The sequence below is a fragment of the Electrophorus electricus genome, chromosome 2 (assembly GCF_041902795.1).
Source record: "Electrophorus electricus isolate QZ-2024a chromosome 2, ASM4190279v1, whole genome shotgun sequence".
NCBI classification, from domain to species: domain Eukaryota; kingdom Metazoa; phylum Chordata; class Actinopteri; order Gymnotiformes; family Gymnotidae; genus Electrophorus; species Electrophorus electricus.
In genome coordinates this window covers 29356094-29378239 of record NC_137498.1, presented here as the reverse complement: position 1 = coordinate 29378239, position 22146 = coordinate 29356094, and the positions used below count along the sequence as shown (strand labels likewise).

The window sequence follows — 22146 nt, the reverse complement described above, 5'->3', positions numbered from 1 at the left end:
GTGTAGGCCTACTATCTTTACTGTAACTCAGTATTCTTAGTGAATTAATGTACAACTGATTCATAATATTTTATTGAGTATTTCAATTCCAAGTTTCAATTTTATTTGCCTCTCTCCGTTAACATTCGATTCTGTACTAGCCAGCGACACAGTGTTTAAGCCTATACGCTTCCATACTCGGACATCAGAAATGTTTGCAGCCTTCCCCTATTTTGAACTAAACCTTTCCGTTTCTAGTTGGGAAACAAACTTCACAGGCATAAAATATTTACTCAGAACGTACTTTTGTGAAATAACGAAATTGTAAATAGGCTACTATTTTTCTCGCTCAAGTTTCTTAAAGTATCGTGGTTAGCTCTTTTCAAGACGCCTGTCATTTTTCAGTAAACGGGCTAAGCTTTCTTTACACTCTGCAAACACGTAGCACCTGACAAACCAGTTCAGTATCAAAACAACAAACTGTTTTAGGGACTGTAGAAAAAATACTTCCTCATTATAAGGTCGACAACTGAACATATTCTAACACCCTCTTAATAAAGTAGTTTAACAAAGTAGATTCTTTCCCCTTGACCTCAGCGATTAAATATCGACAGGAAGGGGGCGGTAGTAATGACTAATATTTATCCAATCCTTGACAGATTGTCTACGCAACAGGCAATGATCGCCGTCTAAAATGTGCTCGTCAATCATTTGCAGAGATTTATTTTAGTTACATATTCAAAACCTGTTAAATAGTTAGATTCATCCGGTACATCACTCCGAATGTTTATATCAATAAATGTCCTTTCAAATGTCTCTTTTGCTAAGGAAGCATTCATTTAGGATTTTGTAGGACTAGTGGGCAAAACGTATCTGCGAAACAGGCACAGACGTTTTTAAGCAACTATGACTGGAATTCTAATTGTATATTTAGTTTTCCAGTATGTTTCTTCTGTGAGTAACAGAGTAATGTTAGAAGGTTCTCCACATTAAGCCTACTTAAGCATCGTTCATAAAGCTTTGTACTTGATTTATACTGCTTGACACCTTTAGTGCATTAACATTAAAAGAGATTTATTGTACTTTTGACACCTTTTTAATCTGACACCTTGTTTCTTTGGTAAACTCATAAACTGCATATATAAAATATGAGTGAAAAGTCAGATTTAGAGCTAATTGTAACTATGGGAATTGTTGTTGTTGTTGTTGTGGACAGAAAAATAAATCTCACTGGTCCAAATGTCATCATGCATCTAAATTCCCTCTTATGTTTGATTAACAGTCCCATTTTAGTGGAAATCCTCGTGAGGATTTGATGTCTCCTGATAAACCCTGCTCTGACTCAGGAGAAGGAGGTGATTATTTCTTCTCAGTCTCAGGTACAGATCCACGTGCACATCTTAACTGATAAAAAGAAAAGCGCTGAACATCTGGAGACCAGTCTTTTGGGAGTTGTTCAAGGAGAAACCCCATCACCGTCAATGGTATCCATGCTTATGAGCAAAATAAATAAGTTTGGAAACCTGAATGCAGTTGTGAAGGTAAAAACACAGTAGATCTAATCGCTAACCACAGTAATGTTGCACTGTCAACCAAATTTTGTATAACTGAATAAAGCATGAAGACTGTATGCGTATTGCGTTTAGTCAAAAATAAGTGAGGGGTATTAAAACTAAAACTTTGAGAAAGACTCCAGGAGCAATATTACACTCGATTTAGCACCATGAAAAATATATGGTTAACAGCTGGATTTGATTCAGTCGCTGCTTCATTAAAGCAAACCACAGCTGTCACACACGCACTTTCCAAGTTCGTGGTTCACCTTGAGACGACCAATCGGAAACTCGCAGCGACCGGAAGCGACGTGACGTCACTAAGATTCCCACACGGTTATGTTGACAACCGGCGAAGCTGCTGTGAGTCGTAGCGTTTGACAGCCAGCAGTTTAGCTGAAACAATTCGTAGAGCTTCGGAAACTATGGACCACAGGTACATGGTTAATTTATTAAATGTTGCTCTGTTTGCTCTGAGCCTGGTTTGCACAGCTGAGTAAGTGCTGGATGATGGCAGTGCCGCAGAAAACACCCCGGATGCGCACTGTTTGCCCCTTTCAACATCTCGAGCAGTGGGAATAACCTGAAATTACTGCGCGATGTTCGATACCAGTAACCAGTAACTGTAATCAGTACAGTTTTTTGTAGCACGTGCTCAATTCGCAGGGTTGATGACATGTTGCTAGTGAAAGCTAGCAGACTTCTGCAGGCTAGCTAGCAGCACATATCCAGGCCTTACCCTCCGCATTAAATGCCCTCCTGCACGTTTTACCTAGTTTTAGTTTATTTAGTTGATCTCAGTTGTCGTTGACGCGTCTATTTCTGTGCTGAATGAAATCACAGTGAAATCACCTGATCGTAAATAGCGATGGAAGAGTATTACCACCGTGTGAAACAGGCCTATTCAGGATCTGCTTGCTCATATTTCTAATTTTATATGTCAGATAACCTCTACCTAGGCGTATCGTAAATCACTGATACAAGCATCATATATATTAGAAAACGTAGTACAGCTCTTTATTCACGTCCTGTAAGGCTTATTATGCTTTATTATGCTTTATTATTCTTTATTATGTTTTATTATGCGATAGTTTGTGTGTTGCTGCCTTCCTCCCATTGCTGGAACGACGCTGTTTTACAAGCCCAATAAAACACTATTAGATTTTAATGGATACATAAGCAGAGCTTAGCGCACAGCAGAACAATAGTGGTTGATAAATTGCATTATGAAAACTTACTAGAATCTCTTGTGATTTAGGCTACTGAATATTATATTACCTACAGTAATAAGGAATTAGAGATTATACAGATTACTACATATGGTTTGATTTAAGAGAAGTTGTGGAATAAGACACACTGGCTGTATTGGCTTGGTTTTTCTGATTTTGGTAGCAGTTGTGTATTTTGAGCAAACAGACCAGTTCTGATACTTTTGACTGACTTTGTTAAGCACAGTTTAAACACAGTCAAGCATCTGATTCTAAACTCTTAATGTCCTGTACTGGTTTTGAAATGTGCCCCTTTAATAGCCTTTTTATAGTCATAATTTTATTAAGAATTTACCAAATTACAATGATAATAATCCTGACCATCCTTTGGCTGGTGATATATAATATGAGATGTGCATGCCTTTATCATACATTGTAACAGCCACTTATGGCTTCAGGGTCCTCACTAGTTTTTGTTTTGTTTTTGTTTTTGTCTTGGCAGGTAGACAGATAGATACAATTGTCCATGATGTCATCAGCCTGTGACACAGCAGGGTGTGGAGGGGGAGGTGGGGGCTCAGAGATGTCCAACTTTGCCCACGTGATCTTCCAGAATGTTGGGAAGAGCTTTCTGCCTCAGACAGCTCTGGAATGTCGCTACACACTCACACCTTTCATCACTCCAAACCCAAAAGACTGGGTTGGCATCTTTAAGGTAAGTTCTCTCTGTCTCTCTCTCTCTCTCTCACACACACACTCACACACACACACACACACACACACACACACACACACACTCACTCTCACTCTCACACCTGTAGACTACGTTTTGTCAAAGTGTCAACATCAGACTGGAGGCACCATTATGTTGTTCTGCATTTCATATGGACACACCTCTTTTATGTCTGTCTTCCAGATCAAATGTCATATTTCAAATAATCTCTATAAGGTGTGTTTATCATTATATTCAATTCAAGGTTTGGATCATCGTCCCTGACCTATAAATACAAACAAAGCCTACACATAAATCATACTGACTTAACATGGCAAACAGCCACACACGCGCGCACACACACACACACACACACACACACACACACACACATATACACTTACACATATATATACAAACATGCACACATACACTTCTGAATGATAATTTCTTCTGCCCTGCAAATAATGGCACATGTGTATTGTGCAGCTGGCAGTGTGCTTTTGTAAGAAGCAGTGAAATTTCACCTTTTTGATCTCATCTTCCTCATTCCCACCCATCCTCATCTTCACTAACACTTTTATCACAGCATTTAGTCTCACACTTAATTAAGAAGAAATGAATGAGTGGAAACTTCTTGTTAAGTTAAAGAGACACTTTATATATGTAAAAATCTGCTTCAAATCAGCCAGATCTGTCAGAGCTGGGTTAAGTGTAGAGGCTAATAGGGGGAAAAAGTGGATTGGAAATAGATGCTTAACTCCATAGAAATCGTTTGATGGTTAGCTCTGAGTTTACAGGGTGGTGAGTGTGTGTGAGTGTGTGTGTGGCAGTGGGCATTTTCCTGTGATGGATAACTAAGTTTTAGAAAACAGACACAGAAGAGCAGGATCCTCTAAATGTGATCCTTTCCTCCATCGTCCTGTCTCTTTGTTATTATGCCTGGTTTGCTCCTTCATCTATGGAGAGTGCTTAATCTGACTACAGCTTTACACAAGACTTCTTATTGTTGAGAAGAGAGATTATCATTTGTAATAAGCAAGTGACATTATGTTTGTTACAAAGAAAGACATTTTCCTTTTTAGTGAAAAATATGGTTCCAGGCTTGTGGAAGCGGTGAGATCATACAGATCATACAGCTGTCTGCCTGATACTGGAATGGTTACTATCACGCACACACTCACAGCAGGCTTACAGCCTTACGCACACACACACACACACACACACACACACACACACACACACACACACACACACACACACACATCAAGCAAACAAAAAAAATCAGCACGCTTACAGCATTGCTCAGTTTGCTTAGTGCATCTCCAGCTCCCCCTGGTGGTTGTGAGATAGAGATTCGTTATGTCAACATAGACCCACCCTGTCCTCCCATCACTTATTTTCTTCTCTCATTTAAGAGTCATGGACTGTTTGATGGCAGTGTGTGTAAAATTTTATTTGTTTTCTTCTCTATTTTGCAATTAAATGTAGCACATGTATTATTGGATATGTGATGAAATCATTGCTACAGGAGACCTATAGTCCTGCAGTGTTTTATAGTTTAATTAAATTTGTCTTTTTTTTTCAGCCGTGTTGTAGAACAAGAAGAAACATGCATCAGTCACCTGGTTTTAAATTCCAAGGGTTACTTCCTGTGTGTGTCACTCCTTTCACTCGCTCCTGTGCGCACACACACACTCATCTTAGATGCACATGCAGCATGTAATTAAGCTGTCACACACTTGTGGAATGTTCTCTCACACGCTTGATTGATGGTCACATCAACCCTCTTATTATTTTATTCATCATTTATCATTCCTGTAATTACAGGTAGGGCCTGTGGCATCACACACATACAAACACGTGTGTGTACATGCACATTCTCACCTCCCTGCTGTGCAATTACCTGGTTATTTACACCTCACACTTTACTGCAATCCCAATGAAAACTGAATATTTTCCATGAAGCAAATGATAGTCATGATGTCATCAGAGTAATGCCAGGGTGTGTTTTCATTATTCATACTGGCAAATTACGTTCAGTAAAGAACCGTGTGTGTGTGTGTATGTAAGTCTTTGTGTGTAGAGTTGTAAAATGTAATTGTATGGGACATTTTCATGATGGAGGGTTGGACATAAGAAGCATTTTTTACTTTCTCTTGGGAATATTTCACCTAACATTAAATGCAGTCATAGTAATTGAATTATAGGAACAAGCACACGCAAAAATGCATGCAGGCTAGCGAGCTTTGAGATGTACTGTATCAAACTCAAACTGCTCTGCGTGCCTCCCTGAACATTTACAAGGATGGGGGAGTTACTAGGATGGCTGGAGGTGCAGTGGTAACTGGAAGGTAAAACTTGTTCTAATCACAATTATGTCAAATGTCATAATAATGAAAATTATTAAACACTTACATTTTTATAGTGCCTGATCTTCTCCCCTTCAGTCATGCACACATAAGATATTAACATCACCCCAATGCAGAGAATCCTCAGACTGGAGTGACTAACTGAATGAGTGTGTGTAATTTATTGGGGATAGCTTACTTGCTTCAAAACATACCACAACCTTTCAACAGGACTGAGGTTAAAAATTTGCATTTACAGTATTTGGCAGAGGCAGACACTCTTACTCAGACTTGCATGTTTATCAGTATGACTGTGTGAGCTCTGTGGGAATCAGACCCATGACCTTGGTGTTACCAGAAGCACCCTGCTGTACCTGCTCAATCAGGTGACCCCTCTGTTATGTTCCCCTCCTCTTGTTCTTCATGGTTTTTAGGTCTTTAAGTGTTTGTAACCTTTTGCATTCTTGTCAACTTCATTTGTGTTTTTCTGTGGTCTTTTAAAATCTCTTTTAAACTGGTCATGTGGCACTTGAACAAAGTTCTGCTGTAAAGAACAGGTAACCAAAATGGTAATCAAGATGGCAAAATGATTTTATTTTTTTTTTAATTGTCTAAGATGTTTCAGTTAAATATGGCAGTGTAAATGCTGTATGGTGTTTCTTAAATGTGATTTGGATTAAGATCAAAATTTAGGAGCCAGTCATGTAGTTCAATGGCCTCTAGATGCTATCCATGAAGAGATCTCTCAGCAGCTGTTTAACATAAGAGAGAAACTAATCCTTTCCATGTGTTTGCATGTGTTAGTTGCCTGTTATGATATTTACAACTTGTCAAAAAGAATATGATGAAAACATTACAAAGTATAATCTAAATTGCATCTGATAAACAAGTGATTATTAGTCTTTCTCTCTCTCTCGCTCGCTTGCTCTCTCTTAGTTGTAGTTCTGTCTGCTTTAGCTATGTTTTATTATGTTTTTTTAAGCTTGTGTTCTATTTTAAACAGTTAAAAATAAAATGTTTTCTGTAATCATTCAGATGGACAGAGGAGTTTACTAGGGCAAAGTGACAGGGAAATCCACAAGCAGTGTTTAGCATTCATTCTGTGTGTGTGTGTGTGTGTGTGTGTGTGTGTGTGTGTGCGCGCGCGTGCACATGTATGTGTTTGGGGGGGGGGGGGGGGGTAGGTGGGATGGAGCAGTGCCCGTGACTACTACACATTCTTGTGGTCTCCTATGCCAGAGAACTACACTGAAGCCTCCAGCGTGCATAGAACTCTTGTCTTCCAGGGTATGTGTGTGTGTGTGTGTGTGTGTGTGTGTGTGTGTGTGTGTGTGTGTGTGTGTGTGTGTGAGTGTCTAATTAAAATATATATATATATATATATAATTACATATTACACACACAGAGGCACGCACTCGCATGCACGCACAAAAACGCAGGCATGGTTACACACGCTCGCATATGTACACAGACACACGCAGATACACACATTCTCACAGTAGATTAATGAATGCTCACTCTGTGAATGCAGTGTGTAAAGAAATATTTCCGGAAACACAACTGTTGGTATGCTACCTTTACATGTGCTGTGCACACAAACACATGGTTCTGCTAAGTGTCATAACTCTTCTGCAAATCAGTTGGCCCACATTGCAGGTTTAGGATTAGGGGCAGCAGGATTAGGTTTAAGGTTAACCCAGGCTCATGCTCACCTAGTCATTTCCACACACAGCCCTCTTGCCAGTAGTCTCACTCTTAGTAGCTAATTTCATAGAACATACATTTCATAGAACTAAACAAGTCCAAGGATAAACAAGGGCTAACACAGGAGCAGCATTCTGAGACATGCAGTAAATATATCAGTTATATAGTGTATTCCATGGATAATATTGTATGTATTGTATGTGCATTCTATGAAGTAAGCTGCTACCTGACATAATAATCACTGTCTTGGTCGCATAGGTTACTATGTTCCCCGTAGCGATGGCGAGTTTTATCAGTTTTGTTACGTTACCCACACGGGCGAAATCAGAGGAGCCAGCACTCCCTTCCAGTTCCGTCCAGCCACACCCACTGGGGAGGAGCTTCTGGCTGTGGAGGATGATGGGAACTCTGACATACTGGTGGTTACAACCAAAACTGGCCTTCTGGAGGTAAACAAGCTTGTATATGCACACACAGTCACAGATTGTAATGCAAACTAGAGGTGACTTTCCACTGAGCCTTTCATGTTTGTCATCCTCTCCCTTTGTGTGTGTGTGTGTGTAGCAGTGTGTGGAGGAGGTGCAGCAGGAATGCAGGGAGCTGCAGGCAGCGGTGCGTCTCCTCACACAGGAGAGAGACCAGCTCCGGGAGGAGCAAAGAAGACACAGCCAGGTACCAGAAACACACACACACACACACACACACACACACATATACACTTTGTGCCTGTAACACACTGGTGATCACAAGTTCAAGTTATCCCCACATTAGTGTGCTATGTGAGTGGCTGTGTGTATGAAGACACTCTGGCTCCATGTATAAGACCCTTTGTCTGCATGTCTGGCACACAGTTCCCAAAAGCACTTTGCCTTATCAGATAACGTGTGTGTGTGTGTGTGTGTGTGTGTGTACATAGGTAACTGGGTAACTGACTGCAGACAACATAAACACAGTTTCAAATTTGAGTACCCCAAACCCTTCTACACACACACACCCACACACACACACCCCACCTTAGATTTTGTTTCTTTGTTTGATTTCATGTTCTAAAAAATACTAAACAGTAATCATATATTAATTATTAAGTCAAATTTCGAGTATTTAAAATTAGACCTATTGTAAACAATTCAATAAAACCAAACAAACCAATGGGCTTTAAGATCTAAACACCTGGGAACATAAGTGAGATTTTAGGTTAGTCTTAAAAGTCTCAAATGTGGGAGAAGACTCTATTAAAAACAGGAACAGATAGTGTTGCTCGTGGATGGACACACACACACACACACACACACTCATCACACTCATCAAGTACATAAACACACATACACAGGAACCCATTTCCACACACGCATTAGTGGGAATAAGTAGTCACTTTCTGAACCAGCTCATGGGAGTGCTACTCAGGTTGCAGGATGGTCACCCCCAAGAACATTTCTTAGAGCTGCCTTTTGTGATATTTTCAACCTGCAAAAATGAACTATGGAAATAAAGCCAGACAGAGCCAGCGTTATTGTGTGGCTGATATATGGAGTGAAATAAGTAGAGGGAAGAGTGTTCTATACAGCTGGGTCTGAGGGCGCTCAGCTGTTGGATGCTGTGTTTCTATGATTTCTCTCCTATATCTTCCCTTCCTCTTCTCTTTCACTTCTTCACCTTTTCCTCTCTCTGCCTCTCTCCTCGTGTCTCTCTTACAGGTCTCTTAGATGTTATTGCAGCCCTGCCATGTGTCGCGGTGTAGAAATCTCTCTCTCTCTCTCTCTCTCTCTCTCTCTGCCTGTCAAGTCAGGATGGCTTTACTGACATGACTGTACAAAATGCAATACTGCCAGAGCTCCCAAAATGTTTGTATTGTTAACTTCATATAATAAAAATAACATCGTAATAAAATCTCTACCACCATCAACCACAATAATAATAATAATGATAGTATTATTGTAACTTCAACAAGTCATTAAGACATTATATATATATATATATATATATATATATATATATATATATATATATATATATATATATATATATATATATATATATAACTACTTAATATGTAAAGATTTAGCAAAGAGGACTGGTGATTTAGTTGTGAGAAGTAGGACTGAGGAGAGGGGAGGTTGTCACTGATTCTCATGCAATGACATGTTGCTACATATTTTGCAGCAAGGGTTGATGTGTGCTCTGCTCCAAGAAAGATTTGTCATTTTTCATGTTGAGTTATATTACTGAAATTTGGGGTTATGTTTGTATTTTTAATGTGAAAATGTCTGCCTTTTCTATAGCCAGACTGTGCTCACTGAGCCTGTGGTTGGTTAGGATCTGTCTCTGCTTTGTATTTCTGACAGTAAGGAGATACTCTGCTAATTCATGCTCTTTGTTTAGGGCCCTATAACAATTTAATTTACTTTGAGTTTTAGTTTCATAATCCAAGTGTTCCAAATAATTATTTTTACTTTGCTTTATGATCTGATTTAGTTTTAGGTTTGGTGGTAAAGCAGTGCTGGTGAGAGGCTGGACTGTGGTAGTAGTTGTTACAGGGTTAGTGAGCTTCAGAACCAAATGACTAAGAGGTTTCTTGTTAGGGTTCAGTTCTTGGCTCTGTAGTGCTTCAAAATGCAGTGTGAATCTGGGACTGGTCTTTAAATGCATACAGAAATTTAGTTACATATCTTTTTGTATGTATATTGATAGGGGAAATCTGCCTATCTCACCCCTGCTTACACTTTCACTAGAATTCTGCATGCAGGGCTTTGACTGGATGCTTGTCCCATCTAATGTGGCTATGATGACTGAATGGACCCCATACCTCACTTCCATGCAGCACAGTAGGCTGTATTACAATATAAATAATATGAACCAGATTGAAATGGGTATACCAGTATTGTAGAATTTCCTTTTTATTATATATAGTTCTCTGTGGGCTTTTTTCTTTAGTGCATTCACTGCCTTGCTGAAACTCCCTGATGCAATAATAATGAGGCCAAGGTAAGTGTCTGCATCTTGTGCTCTAAGGTTGTGCTGCCTGAGTGAACTGGCAACAAACGTACAGAGTTCTTCACTTGAGAAGCAGGGATGCAGCCTCAGTCTATTAATGGTCAATATTTACAGTTAGCATTGCAGTTGGAGCAGTCTGCATCCCCTGGCCTTACAAGACAGAGAAGTTAAATTGTTGCTCTATACAGATGACCTGGTGCTGCTGTCACTAAGGAGATAGAGCAGCAGTTGGCCCTGCTAGAGAACTGCTACCAGAACCTGGCCCTCAAAAAGACAAACATCATGAGGATGTGGAGTATCTCCTTTATCTCTGCCAGCTTTGCTGTAGCTGTTGGAGGAGCTGTTTGTAGCGGGGGAGGGGCTATTGTAGTAGAGGGAGAGACTGTTGTAGTTGGGGGACGGGCTGTTGTAGCAGGGGAAGGGCTGTTGCAGGTGGCTGGGCCACAGTTGCAGCATAACTCTATGGTGTTTGTCGTGGGGAGGGCTTTTGTCATGGAGGCTTTCTGCTTCTGTCTCTTTGAGTGGGGTTGTGGAGCAGCAGGTAAGTGTATGGCTGTACAGGGCTTTGTAGTTGCAGGTGAGTATGGGGTATGAGTATATGATGATGTGTGGAGGTGTATCAGCCTGTTGCAGCAGTGTGGAGATGGTGATCCGGGACTCAGGACACTTCAGGGTGGCTCTCTTAGCTACTCTCCACACTGTCTCGGCAGTGCCATCACACTGAGAGTGGAGGTGATTGGTGTCTGTGTGGATGATGATGCACTGGGGGTTTCTGAGAGTCCCTTTTCAATATCTGCTGTGCCTGGCCAGTGGTGATGCAGTGATGTTTGATGTTACCTACCATCCAGGGAAGAGCCTGGGGGAGTCCAGGAATGTCTAGTTGGAAGCACCACATGAACACTTTGCTTATCTGGTTTGGCTGGTGTGGGCTGGGAGGGAGCTGGGGTCTGAAAGTGTGTTGCATGAGGTATCAGTACCCAGTGCTGTATCACAGGATTTCGGTGTGTGAGGGGGCCTGAGCGGGAGAGAGGCGGGGTGTGGAGATATCTTGTGAAAGTTCTTTCTCTTGCTGCTCTTTCAGCTTTGCCATCTGTGCTCTCAGGCTCTGGTTCTCCTCCTGTATCTTTCTCAGTGTCTCTGAGCTCAGTGACAGTGGCTTGGTTCTCCCTCTGAGAGGACCTCCAGTTGGATGCCCTCTCTGCGCTGCTGGATGGAGCTGGCAGTGGTGAGGTCTGAGAGCCTGCTCTGGGTATGCTCTTTAATCTCAGCAAAGTCCAGCTCTAGCAGGGCCAGGGTCTGACTGTGGGTCAGCAGGGGGTGTGGGAGGGGCTGTGGGGTGTAACAGGAACTGAGCATCTGAGATTTTTTCTTCAGAGTCTGTGCTGTCTGCAGTGGCACTTGCACTACAGTGGCACTCACACACTCTATATACCTTTGCTTTCAGCAGAGGAAACACATCTCTAAAAAAGGCCAGACTGGTTTCATTGTCCAAGATTAATATTGTGTCTTTAGTGTAGTGTGTGATTGTCAGGATGGGGTCATCAGTGTCTAGGGTTTCAGATACAGTAATTATTCCCCCTCTTATAATGCCTTTTTTAAAAGTAAACTTGTAGTGTTGCAGACTTCCATGTAGACAGAAAGGCAATGTGAAAGATTAGAATGTTCTTGATTCTCTTGCCATTGGATAAAGTCTGCATACTGTGTATCAGGATTTTCTTTTAGGGTTTTACCTGTGTTTTTTCTTCTCCCTCTGGGTGCATGCTCTAGGGCTTCTGGGAGATATTTCATTACAGAGACCTGAAGCAGGATGGCACTGCTGTGGTCATCCTTAAGTCTTACAGCTCCCCCTTGTGCCTCTTGTGTGATGCAATTAGTTGTTTATTTGTGTGCATGTGTATATATGTGTGTGTGTGTGTATGTGGGTGTGTCCACCATGAAGAGCAAATAATACCCACTATTAAGGATAAACACCCTCATAACAGCTTTTTTTTACTTCCCTGCAATACTTACACCTTCTTCTGACCCAGAGTGTGTGTGTGTACTTGAGTGTGTGTGTGTGTGTGTGTGTGTGTATGATACCTGATAGGTTTCTCTAAAGGAACCCGTGACATTATTTCCAGTCAGTGTGCAGTTGCTCGGCAAAGGTTTTTCAGACGTACCATCTCCATGCCTGTTCCCTTTGGCTGATGAGTGTAGTTGCTCTTTATCATAGTACCTTAAGAGAGGTTGGTGGCTGCAGATTTTACAGTTGCATGTTTTATATGCTCTTTATATGTGTGTGCAGGAATGGTGCAACATAAAACACCACCAGCCACTAAACGCCTGGAGCTGTGTGCATGTATCAGTGAGTGTGTGTGCATGTTCGTGAGTATGTGTGTGCGTGTTTGGATGTGTGTGTCTGTGATGTCAGATCCAGATGTTGCCATGATTTATGGGGTATGACTTTGAATATGAACATGTTAGAACAGGAGTGTCTGTTCAAAGCTCTGCTCTTCTCCACATTAAGAACTTGAGAGGCTTTAGCCTGTGGTATATAAACTCATGCGGTTGAATACTCTATTAACATTTTTTTGTAACAGCACACTAAGGGTTTTTTCACTGACACCAAATTCTAGAACAACCTTTTTATTTATTGCTTCTTATTTTCCAGTTTTGATCCAAAATATCAAAAACAATGGCTAAATGAGGCAAAAAAATGACAAAGATGGTGCTATTGAGATTTTCATTGAAGATGGTGCCTGGCCATTGGCTGGATTGTTTGATTGAGGTAAGTCTATCCTATGGCAGGAGGTGCAGCATGGGCTGTGGGAAGAGGCTCAGGCTAGAGTGAGACAGCTGGAGCAGGACCTGCTGGCAGTCACACAGAGAGCTGTGCTCAAAGAGACAGAGCTGGACTGGTAGGGAGCATGCATCTGCATGCACATGTGCACTTACACATACACTTGCACAGTACAATATTGAACATTTTCCATGTAAAAACAGAGGTCTTTAAGACCTATAGCTTGCACTCAGTGTCTCTGCTCTGTGTGTACATTTAGTATGTAATTGAGTTTGCTTTGAGAGTGTGTGTGAACATGCATCTGGTGCTGGGGGAGTGGATTTCTGATTGTGTGTGCATGCAGATTTGTGTGTGTGTTTTTGATTGTTTGTGCGTGCATGCATGCATATGTGTGATTGTTTCTGTTTGTGTGTGTGTGTGTGTGTTTCTGATTGTTTGTGCTGCAGCCTGAGAGACAAGCTGCAGAAGGTGATGTCTGAGAGGGATGTCCTGCAGACGCAGCTAAAGAACCAAAGAGAAGAGAGAGAACTCTATAAAGTGAGTACAACCTCTAACAAGGCATGCAGATGATCAGTCAGGAATGTGTGTGCAAGCACACATACGTGTGTGTGTGTGTGGTCCCATGTGAGCAGTATTGAACTGGCGGACACTAAGATGATTACACGTGTGTGTGTGTGTGTGTGTGTGTGTGTGTGTGTGTGTGTAGTCCCACATGCGCAGCGCTGAACTAGAGAACACTAAGCTGAGTGCAGAGCTACAGATGTTAAAGGCTGTGGAGCTCAACCGTGAGGTGACCATCGCCCAGTACGAGGAGGAGATTCACAGACTCCGTGCAGAAAAAAACACACACATGCACCTGGGGGACACAGTAAGACCCACATGCACTTACACACGCAGACACACAGACACAGGCCAGACTGGGTGCAGCATTACTTTGGTCTCAGTCAAGCTGGTTGTAGTTTACATCCTGCAGTATATAATGTTCATAGGGGGTTTCCACATATAGGAGTGAAGGAGATGAAAAGCCCTTGCTCTGATTACACTGTAATCTTATAATATGCAATATGTACATCCCCACACACTCACTGTGCTAACAGATACAAACAAACACAAAAAAAGTACATTAAAAAAGAAACAAATGCACATATAGATGTACACCAAAGATATAGTGGCCATGTATACAAATATTTTATAAACTCATGTAAACCCTCTACTCTAGACAAAACTAACGGTGTGCTTCCCTAGACTCTGAGGGAGCAGCTGCGTCAGGTGGAGGAGCAGCTCCAGGCCACAGGGCAGCAAGCAGCCATGCTTGGCTCGGAGCTACGTGACACCACTGCCGGCCGGGACCGCACCATGGCTGAGCTCCTCCGTGCCCGCCAGGAGGCCGACATCCTGCGGGCCAGCCTCGGTGATGCCCACCAGGAGACAAATACCCTACGTGCCAGCCTGGCCGACACCCACGAGGAGTTCCGGCAGGCCCAGGACCAGCTACAGCAGTTGAAGAGCCAAGCATTCCAGGAAACAGTGAGCATACAGAACAGCCTGAACAGCGTGCTAGAGGTAAGGTCAGCACACACAACAGCCTGTTTGTGTTCAGGACAGGACTGTTGGAGGAGTGGGCGTGGCCTCTGAGCTAGAGGCAGAGCTGCAGAAGGAGGTGGAGGAGCTGAAGTTGAGGCTGCACATGGCTGCAGGACACTACAAGGAGAAGTACAGGGAGTGCCAGCGTCTGCGCAGACATGTGACCAAGCTCCAGCAGCAGGGGGTGAGCCGGCAGAGCCACGGCGCCATCTACTGGCACAGGGCCACAAACTTAAAGAAACTTAAAATTAATATATATTTATATATATAAAATCTGTATCACCCACATTATATCATTGTGGGGCTTTTAAAACAATGTATTCTTTCCATTCCTCAGAACTGCAGTGACTTGAAGGTTTGCACAATTACTGAGGTCATGTAACTGTGTTCTTGCAGGAGTGCCAGACAAACGACGCATCTACAGAGACCACTCAGGAGCCAAAAGCAGTCAATACGGACTCACCTGGTAAACAAACACACAAACTAACCCAGTGTGTGTTAGTAAAGACTAACCTGATACACTAACCTGGTACAGTAACCCAGTATGTGCGCTGCAGTGTTTGCCTTGTAGTCTTGTCATTTCTATTTCTCACAGAGGAGAAAGCTCAGATAGAGGACTGTGCAGTTGAAGAGGGAGAAAGAGAAAGGGATGAGGAAGAGGAAGACAAAACAGAAAAGAATGATGAATATGAAGAGGAGGAGCATAGCATGTCAGTGGAGATGGAGCTGGCACAGATGGAGGAAAGGTGGAGAGAGCAGTGCACCATCAATGAAAACCTGAAACTGCAGCTGGTCAATGAAGAGCAACGATTTAAGGTACACCCCCCCACACACACACATCCTGCTGTACAAATACAGTGCATACAAACACACGCACAGCCTGCTAATACAGTTCACATACACACTGAGCACTGTGAGTGCATGCCTTCCCATGACAGAGCAGCAGACCCTGAAGCATGGCCAATCTGTCCTCCATGGGAGAGGTTCATCTGAGGTCAAGGTGTCTGGCTCACTATGATATCTGGTTTCTGTGAGACCTCTGGGAGTCTGCTGGAGTGGGTGTGGGTGTGTGTGTGTGTATATGTGTGTGTGTTGTGAAATAATGGATTGACTGAGTGGAGAAGACACTAGGCTGTAAAGGGATGCCCCTGTCTGAGTATTTAGAGGAGATGCCATAAAAGGCGCGAGATCATTTATCTATACATGTTTAAAAACGCTCACAGCCACACATACAGCCACACACACACACACACATACACATGTGCACACATATTCATGCACCCTGTGCTTTATGGGTGTTTACTGTAAGACAGCGTAAAGAACTTAGGCGAGCCCATGTCATCATAGGTCTAAACCCAAACACATCTACACAGTCATAATACAGAGAAACCGCGAGAGAGTGTAGACACTGTTTCAGATGAGCTCCTGAAATATTATCAAAATTTGCTTTTAAACTGAGACAAAAAGTTGAAATACATGCACTGATTTACCAAGCTTAAATCTGAATTTTTACAGATATACTAATTTCAGAAGTCATTCTTGGTTTAAATCAAGTTCTTCTGGACAACAATGAGTTTACAGGCCAGATTTAAATCATGTTTACAAAATGTAAGAAACCTCAAAATAAAAATAACAGTTTGCTCGGTTTTGGGGTATAAAAGATTTTTCTGAGGCAGAGTGTCTAGCATTACCATGGCTACATCTGTAAAAAAAAAAAAAAGTTTAAGGCATCTTTCAGCTTATACATATACTGTATATTTTGTGGAAATATTCATCATATCGTTTGCAGCAAATCATTTGTGTAAATAGTTTTACAATTTGCAAGGCTTTAAAAAGTTTGATTTCCTGAGTTTGTTCATTTTTACTTAAAATAATAGACTTAATAGCACATAAAAGCACATGATAGACTTAATAATAATAGTCTAATAGAAATAATAATACACTAAAATTAACAACCGCATCACGCACAGTCACTTTAACTCTTGTATCCAATTGTCCCAGCTGTGGAACTGAAGGCCCACCTTTCCTCTTGGTCGGTGTGTGTGTGTGTGTGTGTGTGTGTGTGTGTGTGTGTGTGTGTGTGTGTGTGTGTGTGTGTGTGTGTGTGTGTGTGTGTTCACTCGTGTTTGTCACTGTGTCTCTGTGTACACAGGCCCTGTTGGATGCGAAAGACAGAGAGGTGACAGCACTGAGTGAGAGTCTTGCAGAGGTGACCAGAGAGAAGGAGATTCTTGCCGATGTAAATATGTCCATGAAACTGTTGACACCCTTTTTAAACACAGAAATGCCTTTTAAACTCTGGATCCAACATTTGGATCCAATAGATTCTCCCAATATTGACCACATTTTATGTTTTTCTCTACATTTACTGTGATCCAGGAATGTATGGACAGAGGTGGTTGTACAAGAGATTATGTGCATAATCGAGGATTTATACCCTAAGCACTTTCATTAGATTTGGCAGCTGAGGTATTTGAGTCCAGCTGAGTACAGAGTAAATGTCACAGTCTGCTCTCGATGACCCATCAGCACCTACGATAAATGTTAAATGTGGGAATAGTTCCTCTAATCATGACCTGTCTTAGGTCAGGGAGGTCAGCAAAAAGGAGAAAGATAGAACAGTACAATGCTATTACTATTTAAACATTGGAGATATTTTATCTGTAAAATATGATTTGTTCTCCAAGATCTTCTGTAATTTTGCTCCCTGTGGTAACTCCTGTAGTGCTGCAGCTGCACTGTGGACATATTTTCAGTGAAGTTAGGAATAGCTATGATTGTGACTGGCTGGTTTTCAAACTATGGTCTGGGGTTTTGATTGAGAGCAGAAGCTCTTTATATTATTAAATATATTAAATATATTATTATATTATTAAAATGCTTTGGTTTACAGCTAAATATCAATGTTTTTAAACTTCCGTTAACCAGCTCTATTACAGATCTTGTTATCTTTGTATCTAGTGTCTATGTGCTATGAAGCTAGTAGACATTGCCTGTGTTTTAGTGGTTGAGGGGCTCATCACAGAAGAGAACAAGAACCAGAAACTTCTGAAAATTCCTGCCTCTCAGATTTCCTTTATCCACGCCTGAAGATTCCCACATTAATGTGGCGATCAAATGGTCTTGCTTATGAAGCAGGCATAACCTTGCCAGTTTGACCAAGTGTCTTGCTCTGCAGTAACCATGACAATGACCCTTCTCTCTCTCTCACAGGAGCTTCGATCATGCATGAGCAGGGAGGGGGGGACTGGAGGCCAGAGGTCAGAGGTCAGGGAGCCTGTGTTGTTACAGTATCCCGTGCCGTATCCCCAGGACCCACCCCCACTTCCGCTGGTGCCCCATCACCCTGCTGAGCTGCGGTATGGAAACCCGTACTCTGCAGAGCAGACACGTGGTGAGTGATCCATCAGCCATGTAACACGCAACTCACTAAATGTAGAGCAGTGTTAGACTGAGAAATGGAAACAAAGACCCTGCGTAGGTGTCTGGCCACAGAATCGTCTGTCTGGCATTTGTACAAAGCTCAGCTTCCCAAAGACTACACTCTCTGGTTCCTATTGTGGATCAGAGGGGGCAGGTCTAAGAGAGCCAGTGAGCAACTGAGGGGGCTGTTTCCAGGAATATCTGAATATCCAGGAATTACCATTAAAATAAGTCTGTGTAATTGGTGGCAAACACCATGCACACTGGATAATTTGTCTCACTTGATATAAAAATGATGTAATTTTTACATCAACCCTGTTCATCTGTCAAGAACTGTTTAGATTTTGTTATTTGTGTTGATAACATTTCCTATTCTTCCAATGCTAAAAGTTGAGAATATTGTGTATAATTATTTTGTATATACATTTATTGTTAGTGGTCTGTAGCTAAGGTAGAGTAGGCAGTGCAAGGTGCTGGCAACACCAATATAATGTATTTGATTCCTGGGGAGCACACATGCTGTCACGCTGTTAAATAGGAGTGTGTGTATTCACACTGCATTTAGGAGACCAACTATATATAATTTGTCTTCAAAATGTAGGAGTGTATACATGTGGTATGTATACACACACACCTATTTTGCAGTGTATTATATATTTCCATATATAGTTTGTGTATAGTGGATAGGACTTTGGGCTATCATTCCGAAGTCTTTGGGTTTGAATTCTGGTTCTGCCATGTAGTCAGTTTCGGGCCCTTGAGCAAGGCCCTTAACCCTCTCAGCTCCAACAGATGAACCTGCATGTCGACCAAAAAGAAGCTGGGATGGATATGTGAAGACTGCATTTCTTTGCCTTGTATTTACACTGAGCAATGACAATAAGTTGAATCTTAATTTTACATGCTGTAAATATGCTTGTGTGCATGAACTGCTAAACTTTTATTAATTTATTTATTTAGCTACAGTATTCTTTGAGTTGTTGCTTTAGATGTTTCAGATGTGCTATGTACATGGCTGGCTGCACTTCTATGACATGTCCAGTGTTCTGCACGTTGGTGTCATTATGTCTTCTTGAATTCCTCTCTAGATGGTGCAGATGGGGCGCTGTCACCACAACAGACTTGCCAGCTCCCTCCTGTTGCCCTGCCTCTGTGGGCAGGGCCTGTTGTCTGCAGTCAGCCATCACGAAGTCTTAGCCCCCCTGATGGTTTGGAGAACCCTACTGAGGAGCGCCCTAGCGTGAGAACCCTCTTTCATTCCTTCAGCTCCTGTGCCAATCACTTCTGTGTCATGTTCGTGGTTTAAACGGGCCCATAGCCATTTCTCCTGTCTCTCTGCTCTCACAGCCTCTCTCTCATCTGTACGCACCTCTCCTTCACACCCCGCCTCCTCTTCTCCTCCATTCCTCCTGCCCTCTCTTTCATTCACCCACTCACTGGACATGTCAGGTCATGGGGCCAACGCAGTTTTCAGAAAGGATGGGCAGTTTGCATAAAAATGCAATTAAGGCTTTTCTTCTTTGGCTCGTTAGTGGATTAGAGTGACGAGGGTGGAGGCTCGTTAGCAGGCGGAGCTGACGAGGTCTGTGCTAATTGGCTGGGGATGTCTGCCTGTGCTCTGCCTGATTGCCGTTCTCCAGCGACCCGCTTCTCTCCTTCTCTCGTTTGCTACATTAAAGGCCCATTAACCTTTGCAGCGAACTGGCTGTGTGCAGACAGCTGTGACTTTTAGTAGGAATAGTGTGTGGGTGCATATGTGTGCGCATATGTACTTTTAGTAACCAAATGGAAGTGCCACTTAGTTGTTTCTGAAGACATCCAAAGTCAGCATATGGTTTAGTCAGGAAGTGAGGTGAGTTTGTCTTAATCTTAGCTGTTGTCTTTAATAGTGGTTCACTCAGGAAGCAGTGTTTTTTTGGTTAATATTATCTTTTTTTCTCTAGTAGTTGTCCAGTCAGAAAGTGGAGGTGTGTTTTTGTTTTAACCTGAATTGTTAATCTGACCTGTTAATCTGACCTCTAATAGGGAGGAGATGGTGAGACCCCAGCAGTCTGTGAACATCAGAGTCCAGAGTCCAATGAGAACAGCACTAGCTTCTGCTTTGACACCAGGTAACAATCTCACATACATACATAAACTACTTCACACTTGCCCATCTTACCCAGCTTCTCAGACTAACCAGAGTGCTGAGTTTAACTGTGTTGCTCGCTTTCTCTCCCTTTCAGGACTGACGTTCATAAGCGCTGTCCTCTCTGTGAAGTGATTTTCCCGCCGCACTTTGAGCAGCGCAGCTTCGAGCGTCACGTGGAGTCCCACTGGCGGGAGTGCCCTGTCTGTTCCGAGCAGTTCCCGCTGGACTGCCAGCAGCGTCTGTACGAGAAACACGTACTCACACACTTCGACGGCAATGTGCTAAACTTCGACAACTTTGACTAGACCGGAGCAGACCTCCCAAGTCGTCACGTCATCGCCTGCTTTTATCACAACCAGACTTCACACAGGAGACAGAGTAGCTTAAATATTTGGTTCGGCACTTTTTAATGATGTCACTTGGCTGTGTGCTAATGGTCGCATGTTTTTGTCATTACTAGGATTTACCAAACAGAATGTTTGTTTGATTTGCACATACACAGACGTGTGACTCAGATGTCCAGACTTGTAAAGGCACAGTAAATTTTTTACCAGGTGTCAAACTTTATCCTTTTAACAGATTACGTTGTTTTTTTTTTTCTTGTTTTGTTTTTTTTGGGGTTATGTTTGACTAGTTAGAAGGTATATGAAGCTGCTATAAGATGTGGTTGCACTGTCAACAATAGTAAATGATAGCTAATGGCTTTATGTGTAAACATAAAAAAGATCGCTAATGGCTTTACTTTATGTATAAACATGCACTCGAAGAACAGGGGTTTATTGCTACTCTTTGCCACTCAGTGGATGTTTTCTGTATTTGTTTTATTGATTTTTATATGATTTAAAATGAAAAATGTAATAACTTCATTCTATATCTCTGGTCTTTATAGTTTGTTGTGGCGTATGACAGGAATACCTGGTTTCACAAGTTTTAGAAGTTAATGTCAAGGAAAAAATACCCTAGACAGTCAGGATTTCCAGTTTTCATTCCATTATATTTGAAGTGTCCATATTGGTTTGAAGGACCAATAATTCTAGTTTTACTGTACTACTTACCCTTGCCAAAAATGATGAATATCATGAATAATGCTTAAGAATGCTTTTGAAGTTTTGAACATTGTCAGTCTGATACTATAACAAACAGGCTGTACAATTCAAATATCACATATTTCCTGATAAAAGACCAAAAATCTGTGCCATACACCAGTGAATTCTAAAGGTCTTGGGGGGTTTTATCCTGACAAGACAAAACTGGTGCTTTGATTTCTAAGCGTGTGTGCTGTTACATCTCGATCACTGGCCAGAGTTGTAATGTACTATTGTCAGATCTGAGATGTGTTGTGATTATCTTGCTTCTTCATTGTCCTCCAGCCACTATCAGGGATCGGTAGTGTACAAAAGTTCACAGTATATATGGATTCTTAATTCTTAAAGATAATGCTAACTTGTATCCAGAGCTTTGAATCTTTTTGTCATCAATCCTTCCAATTGAGATTTAAAACACATTCTGAATTTTAGTTCTTGTTTTTAAAGTCTCTGACAGTGGTTCTCTTCCAAGTCCACATAACCATTGTGACATTTATCAGTGTAGTTTAATAATGTAATGTTTGTCTGTTTAAAATATGTCAGGATAATCTATGTTGATTGCTCTGTGAATGTGTAACAAGCTTGCTTTATTTGCTAATAAAGATGTCTTCAGGTTCTATGAAGTGTCATTAACAGTAACACAGTG

At 41.7% G+C, this 22146-nt stretch overlaps 1 protein-coding gene across 2 annotated transcripts; it reads left to right on the top strand.

Moving 5' to 3' along the window:
• Positions 1 to 1838: 1838 nt before the first annotated feature.
• Positions 1839 to 22139, top strand: tax1bp1a (Tax1 (human T-cell leukemia virus type I) binding protein 1a). Of its 2 annotated transcripts, none has more exons than XM_027014949.3 (17): positions 1839 to 1968; positions 3243 to 3455; positions 6988 to 7090; positions 7766 to 7956; positions 8075 to 8179; positions 13286 to 13395; positions 13724 to 13814; positions 13984 to 14145; positions 14523 to 14804; positions 14878 to 15045; positions 15258 to 15327; positions 15457 to 15677; positions 17014 to 17100; positions 18075 to 18255; positions 19373 to 19524; positions 20310 to 20395; positions 20510 to 22139. In XM_027014949.3, exons 2-17 carry the CDS (start codon positions 3267 to 3269, stop codon positions 20718 to 20720), a joined length of 2409 nt encoding a protein of 802 aa, XP_026870750.1. In that variant the 5' UTR covers positions 1839 to 1968; positions 3243 to 3266; the 3' UTR covers positions 20721 to 22139. The 2 variants fall into 2 exon arrangements, with proteins under 2 accessions (XP_026870750.1, XP_026870749.1); XM_027014948.3 differs by having other exon boundaries at positions 8072 to 8179.
• The last annotated feature ends 7 nt before the right edge of the window (positions 22140 to 22146 follow it).